Source organism: Salvia splendens, chromosome 14, assembly GCF_004379255.2.
Source record: "Salvia splendens isolate huo1 chromosome 14, SspV2, whole genome shotgun sequence".
NCBI classification, from domain to species: domain Eukaryota; kingdom Viridiplantae; phylum Streptophyta; class Magnoliopsida; order Lamiales; family Lamiaceae; genus Salvia; species Salvia splendens.
The window spans coordinates 7306383-7314446 of NC_056045.1; the positions used below are offsets into that span (position 1 = coordinate 7306383).

Genomic DNA, 8064 nt, shown 5'->3' on the forward strand with positions numbered 1-8064 from the left:
AGGAACGAGTAATCTTCCTTGGGGGACGGAGGGAGTATTAAAAATTTAATCAATCCATGTTTGTCTATATTCGAACATCAACATTTATATATAATTAAATGTATTCAACACTATTAAAACCCTGAATCAGTCACGCAAAAAGGAAGTCTTGAATGCGACGATAACACTTTTAACACATTTTAATTATCTGTGGTATGCGAGTTCGTTACAATCTATACATATATAAAAGGCGAGTTTTGACATGCTTTTGAAATATTTATAAGTTTTGAGATTTAAATATGAATATTTATGAATTATGGGTGATTGAGTATAAAATAGATGATGATTGACGTTGTAATTATAAATTTTCAGTTATTATCCAGAAATTAATTATAAATTATTGCATGTATACATGTGAAGTAATGTCCAATCATCATGGTGGACTAAACAAATCTGCATTGAAACTCATTTATTCATAATAAGAAACATACTATAACTTTTAACCCATGGCTAATAACAACAAAAATGAATAAGAAAAGTCAAATTTTGTAACCTCCATGGTCTTAATTTTATAATTTATGATAATTTAATTTCATAATTTATGATGGACTAATTTTGTGCCTATAAAAGGCAAAGAGTTATAGATGAATCGCACACCAACAAAAGCATTCTGCATTCTCTCTCAAGCACTCATCATTTTATTGTACATTTTAGGAACATTGTATTACTCTATTTTTGGAGCTCCATCAAGTTCATCGGTGCCTAGCGGTTTTGAGATGTTATGTACGTTAGGAGGATTTCATCTTTAGGAATAATACGTCAATCCGAGAGCACTAACTGTAATGTAACTTGTCTTGCAGAAAGAGTGCGTCCCGTTCTGCATGCTCTTATAAGCAGCGAAGTAGACCTATGCATGCTAAAAACTTTGATAATAGTACTATTAGGACTGTGATCAAATGCTAACTAATTTCTAATCAAGTATTAAGAACTTTCTCAATGATGTATGTTAAAATTATAACACAAGATTGTTGATATACTTGTATATTTGTGTTGCTCTTTAAATTTACATGTTGTACTAACAAAGTTATGTTTTTATATTAATAATTTTAATATATAGTATTAAAAATTAGTTTTATTTCAACGCGACCAATACTACTATACATAAATAGAGGAGTTGATGTACTATGCCTGACAATTGATTATACCATATGGTATATATGCATATTAGATTATTAGAATCCTATTTATTCTATGTTTAGCCCAGCCCAGCCCACTATTAGCCCCACACAAAATGATAATCCGCCCGTCCACAAAAAATAGATATGATTGTGAATGGCACATGTTTTAATTTATAATTGGTAAAATAAGAGAGAGGGAGGGAAAAGGTAGTAGAATGTGTTAGTTGATTGTGGAATCCATATTTAAAATGACATGTAGGGTTAGTATTGGTTGAAAAAAATTCTTTTTTAAACTTAGTCTATTTTTCGTGGACGGACCAAAATGACAAAACTTGTCTATTTTTCGTGCACGGAGAGAGTACAAAGATAGTGAACTTCAAAGATGACTGAAAAAATAAGTGTCTTCAACTAAAAGTTGAGAAGTTACACAACTTTCTCATCCAGAACCAGAACCAGAACAATAAACAAACGCGTGACAGTTTCAGATCACAAAACAGTGATTACCCAATTAAATTAATTTGAACAGAGATCAGTTCAAAAAATTACTATCTTCTCTTTGATCTCCACTCAGATCCATCCTTCTCACTCCTCCTGTCGTGAAAAACCCGGTCATAGTAGTTGAGCATTGAGCCAAGACCAGTGTTTGGTATCCAACCATATTCCATCAACACCTTCGCTTCTCCCTCGCTCAAATCATCACCAACCTGTAAGTTATATTGGTTACAAGGAATTAACTACCATACCCGACCTGGGATAAATTATAAGCCAAAACAGAAAAATAATTTGTCTTGTATCTCAGTTGTCATGTAAATCACATTATGCCTAGTATGAAAGACAGCTAAATGCAAAGCAGAACTAAATTAAGCATTTTTAATCATAAAAGGTATGATTCGAAGGTAATCACCATCAGTGCTCGGTTCTCAATTAAAGTAGTCCTACTACAGCTGGTAAGCTTCATGGCAGTTACTAGCCGTTTGATTTGCCAAGCTATAGGCAAGGAATCTACCAATTCAAAAAAGTATGTTGCATAACCATACTCGGGTCGTTCAAGCACTATCCTGTAGACATGAAAATATAAGCACATGAGACTACCGAGCTTTTGATAATAATAAGAATATTTGCACAAGTGTCACCTGTTGTGCCTTTCAAAGACAAAGATAAAAGATTGAAGGTCGCGGCACCATCCCCATTCAACAGGCCAATGTCTATGCTGTAGATAGTGAGCCTGCAAGACAATGAGTCAATCAAGTAATCACCAGAATAAAAAGAAAAATGATGTGCTCATGGTCTTGTATTAATGGTCAGCACAAGCCAAATTAAAGTGCAAGAAATACCTGCTCCACAAGTGAGAACAAACATTCCAAACAGTAACTGACCCTCTCACCCTTCGAGCAGCGCACTGGACCATACTTCAATAAAGATTCCCGCTGGGAGAAAAGCTGTCCATTGATAAACTGATCAGACCTTCATTTAAAATACCACAAAATGCAATCTGATTGTACTAATTATTAATGGTTAATCTGCATCTTTATCAACTATGCTACTAGATATACATGAACAGATGAACTATGAGCAAGAATCAAAATAGATGACCGCCATAGAAAAGAATGAAGATCTTACCAGCAATACTAGGAGGCTGGAAGAATACATTCATAATTCAGTATACAGACAAGGATTACATATTTGGTATAGTCAAATCACATCATTACAGTAAGCCACCAACAGTGATGGACAGGGAGTCAGGGAAATTTATTAATCATTACTCCACTATTCAGCGCGTCTAGCATATGTTTGATTCGAACAACTAGCCACTAGAGCTAGAAACTATAAAGCATATTTTAATGTGTAATACAAACCACTACCCAAATTCCAATAGCGACAATTATGAATACATTAATTAAACACCAACCATATACAGGAATTTATAGAGATTATAAGCTTTATGACTTCACGTGACCTATCAAAAAATTAATTTCAGCTCTAAATAGAAAAAAAAACATAAGAGTCCATGCTACTAGTGCTAGAAACTATAAATGTTTCATTTGATTCGAACAACTTGCCAGTAGTTAAAAAGCATAGATTAATGTCTACAAACCGCTACCCAAATGCCAATACAGTATGTCAATAATGATACATTTATGAATCACCATGGTTTCATGTGGTATAAAAATTGATTTAAGCTCTAAATTAAAAACACACATGCTCTTAATTTACCACTGCACTAACTCAGTAATAAATTTTTAACACTAACTATTGCCAGAATACATGATTTTTATAGAAATAGTGAGCTTTATGACTTCATGTGGCCTTTCCTAAAACTGATTTCAGCTCTAAATTTAAAAACATAAGAATTCATGCTCTTAATTTACAACTGCCTTAACTCAGTCATAAATTTTTCACACACTGATAATACAGGACTTTTGTAGAAATTATAAGCTTTGTGACCTCGTGTGGCCTATCATAAAATTGATTTCAGCTCTAGATTAAAATTAGACATAAGAATTCATGGTCTTAATTTATCACTGTCCACTGCACTGACTAGTCAGAATTTTTTTATAGACTGGTAGCTGCCCAGAATAATAGAAATTGCAATTCTGCCTATTTTGTAGTACGAAAATGTTGAGCAAGCACGTGAATCTAGAACTTCATAAGGTATGCCTTTAACCAGCATCAAATGAAAGAATTACTCTTCACTTTAGCCCCCAATGAAACTGAGAATTTCATAGTTTTCACAAATCTAATAAACCTGGAATTAAACTTTCAACAAATGACATCTTCAATTCTCTCCAATCATTAAGTGATGGCAGTGATCTTTTAATTATTCCATTAACCACTTCGACAGGTTCAAGTTTCTTATGTTTTTCAACAAAAAACTATTCCATGACCATTCAGTGTACATCTTCGACTCCCTCCAAACATGTAGCTCAGGCTCAGCACTTATCATACACAACAACGTTGCCTTCTCTATATCTAAAAACCACAATGAAGTTCTTTGTTCAATGAGCTAAGACAAAGTTGATGTGTTACATGAAAGTAAAAGAAAAAATGACATATCATGAGGAACAGTTGTTCATGGATTTTGTAACCATAAATGCCAACTTTTATGGCTAGCCTGCATAATGTACATATAACAAATATCAAGAGAAAAAGATCCTCACAAATCAATTGTCCAACCTTTGTAATAACTTCTTCTAGCTCTCCAAAGCTGTCTTGCATGAATGAATCATCCAAAGCATCTTTGCTTTCTGGTTCACCATAAAGCTTAATTTCATCAACTGCAACACCTTTATCTATCAATACCTGTCAGTGATTAAACATATCAGCATGAAACCCAATTTCAGCATGAGAACAAGCAAATAACTGCCTACACCACCTGCAATAGTCCAGGGGCATCTTCTTCCATAGCAGTTTCAATTGAATCCCTGCAATTAGCACCAGGGAAAGAAAATAAACCAAAGTTATTCTAGGGTACGATTTCTGGATTATATATTCAATCCAAAGCTCTGAAAAACATACGTAGCGGTTTTTTTTCTTTTCCTTGGGCGGTCGATTTTCACTGAATGGGTAGGTTTTGATCGATCTAGCCAACAACCTGAAGCAGAATGCATCATTTTGCTCATAGATATAGGACTTTGGGGTGTGTTCAAACTAGGAGCATTTCTCGATGACAACAGTTTCATTCTCTCTCTTAACAACATATGATCCAAGTCATCTACAAGTGTATCACCAGCAGTATGAACTTAGCTTTCACTGGTGGGACAAAGTTACTAGATGACATTTAACCCACAGTACTTGCAATAGAACTCTTAAAATCATCAGGATTTGGAGCTTCAACTTTAACATTTGCTAAGCTAGGTATATCCGGAGTTTGCACAATCCGACTATCACCAGATAGATAGCAAGATGCCTGTATACAGATTATGTTTAGACAAAATCATAAAAATAAAACTCAAACATAGTATTCAACACATTAAAATCGAAATGACTTCCTTGTCGATAATCATAATAAATGAGCATGTGAAATATGGAACAACAAACTCATTATGTCGCATATCTAATTCTCAATAACGAGAAGACCACCTTCAGCATTGGCGAGGACAATCCCAAGCATTCACTGCAGAAGAACAGAAGGAAGACAAAAAAGAAATCTTCAATAATAATATGCAACAGCAAGAAGAAGATGATGTATAAATCTTCTACATACATTGGATACTAGGTTCTAGTAAGGAATAAGCTTCCAAAAGTTACATAGACTTAATCCCTAACACTATAAAGTAGCATAACCACACATGTTTTCTCCCCTGCAAACTTCCAAATGATAGTCATGCTATACTTTTCTTTTTCGCCCATTATGTTCTACATACGTACAGTAGGAAATCGACCAATCTAGGGCTCAGCTTAAAAGAAAAAAACCGAACCTTGTTAGCAGCCTCCTTAATCGTTCTTTTAGAACCACATGATCCAGCTCATCCAAATGTTCATGCCTCATTTCGGCTTCAGAATTTGATTTGATATCAACATTGTTTTCACCATCTTCGATCTTCACTTCGATAGGACTTTCAATTTCAACAACAGAAGCAGCTTTCTCATATACTCCAGCAGCAGTAACATGACTTGATTTCACGCACTTATTTTCCGAGTCGATTTCGTGTTTAAATCTCCCAGAATGGCCTGCAGGTTTTGAATTATTATGAACACAACAAAAATTTAGGAAAATGCATCGAAGATAAGTAAGTGTGGAAATGATGATTTACAAATTGAAGGGAATGTAGTTTGCTGAAGCTGGCGAGATTTCAATTCGGAGTCGATGGAGATGCAATTGGTGGCGAAAAGCAACTTGAGGCGCTGGTTGAGGGGCATGCGGTCGAAGTCACCCGCGCCATTTCGGGAAAGGGTTTCCGATTGAGCCATAATCCTAAAAATCAAGTGACGGACTCTGCAATTAGAATGCTGCCATGGCGATAGAGTTGTTGTAGAAGAGGGGAAACAACCTAACCTAGGGATTGTAGGTGGAGAGGAAGAGAGAGTAGAATTAATTAGGGATTGGCGGGCAGGGTGAGAGATATTCCTGAATTTAATTGCCTTACCACCCTAATTTCAGAAGCTTAATTTTTGTTTTTATTAAATCCATTTTTTTCCCTTACATTTATCTTAAAATTCTTTTTGGTCGTGTGATCTTTCCCTAACATATTATTTTACTAGTACTTTTTGATCCCTTAAGTTATTAAATTGGTTAAATATTTTCACTGTTAATTTTAATAGAACATAGTTATCTTAGACCAAAACAATTTGTTTGGGACCAAAAGTTATCAAAATAATATATAAGTGGACTTTAGTCTTTTAACCAAAATCATATGCGATGCATATATTTAAATTTAAATGCTATCTAAAATCCAAAATTTTCAGCCCGTTTGATGGACGCAATTAAAATTTCATGAAATTGAATAGGAAAATGAATTTGAATTTAATTCTAATTTATTTATTTGGTAAAATTGAGTTGTTAATATAAAATTGAATTTAAAAAAATTTGTGCGCACACTGCACACACTCACTGAATGCATACACGAGGCACACACATACACAACACACAATACACACACTCATTGAATCCATACACGATGCACACACATACACAACACACAATACACACACTCATTGAATCCATACACGATGCACACACATACACAACACACAATACACACACTCACTGAATTCATGAAGTGCACACATACATTGACATTCTTAAAGAAAATAAACTTGATGGCCAAAATTATGTAGAACGGAACGTAATATGAATAAGAACTCATCCCTTAAGGTTTATATTCACAGGTTCATGTCCTCCATTTCCTTGATAAAATTTCACAAACAAAGATCAAAATACATTTTTCAAGTGGTTTAAGGCAAACAAGTTGGTAAATCTATGTATAGTTATTGAAGTTAATTAATGAAACTATTGTGTGGAATGTGGCGTGGTCTTAAGAAAGTAAAAACCGTGTGAGGATTGTGTAGATATTCTAAACTAGCCTTTCAATTTTTTCACATCTTTTGGTGACCTCCATCTATATAAGAGCATCTAAACTAGCCTTTCAATTTTTTCACATCTTTTGGTGACCTCCATCTATAGTCACGGTGACCTCCATCTATATAAGAGCATCGTGCGAGAAATTTCGTGGCGGACGTCCGCCATTGTGCGTGGCATACACGGATACGCCATTGTGCAAGGAATTCGAGGAATTCGCAGTTCCACGGGGAATTCCATGTGGACGTCCGCCATTGCGTTAACGTGGCACGGACGTCCGCAAATAATAAAATGGAGATGCGGGGTATCGATCCCCGTACCTCTCGCATGCTAAGCGAGCGCTCTACCATCTGAGCTACATCCCCTTGTGATAGACAATTCATCTATTTATAAATTTGTCCTTTGCATAGAAAATCTTCATGTATAACGTATAGTCAAATGAATTCTTCAAGGTAGTTCAAATTGGTGGTGTGTCGGCGCGCCTCCCTGCTATAATTGCTTGAATTGGTTACCAATTTAATGTTGATAATACTATGAACGTAATACAATTTTTTATTTTAATAATAATGTACTTTTTTTAGTAATTATGTATTTTTTTATAATGAAGTATTTTTTTAAAAATAAAGTGGTTGCATTTTTTCCGTATTCGCGTCGAAATTTTAATTCCGTAAATTATTTAATTACAAAAATTGTATAATTTGTGAATTTTTTATAATGTGAGAATTCCGTCGGGAATTCCGCGAGGAATTCCGTATGACGTGGCAGGGCAGTGAGAAGTCCGTATGACGTGGCAGGAGGTGTTTTGGGGAATTCCGTGCCACTGCTGATGCTCTAAAAATATATTTCAGTTTTAAATTGCAAAAAGGAGCATTGAGTAATGTAGGAGAT

At 34.8% G+C, this 8064-nt stretch overlaps 1 protein-coding gene and 1 non-coding gene across 2 annotated transcripts; both read right to left on the reverse strand.

The window, feature by feature from the left end:
- Window positions 1-1540: 1540 nt before the first annotated feature.
- On the reverse strand, window positions 1541-6214 carry LOC121764843. The gene is made up of 10 exons (XM_042160870.1): window positions 5912-6214; window positions 5576-5828; window positions 5238-5271; window positions 4674-5064; window positions 4531-4579; window positions 4332-4457; window positions 2492-2596; window positions 2291-2382; window positions 2062-2215; window positions 1541-1861 (listed from the first exon to the last, which is right to left on the reverse strand). The coding sequence occupies exons 4-10, from the start codon at window positions 4853-4855 to the stop codon at window positions 1703-1705; spliced, it is 867 nt and encodes a 288-aa protein (XP_042016804.1). The 5' UTR covers window positions 4856-5064; window positions 5238-5271; window positions 5576-5828; window positions 5912-6214; the 3' UTR covers window positions 1541-1702.
- Window positions 6215-7468: 1254 nt separating this feature from the next.
- On the reverse strand, window positions 7469-7541 carry TRNAA-AGC. Its single transcript has one exon. It is a non-coding gene; the product is annotated as a tRNA-Ala (tRNA).
- Between the last annotated feature and the right edge of the window lie 523 nt (window positions 7542-8064).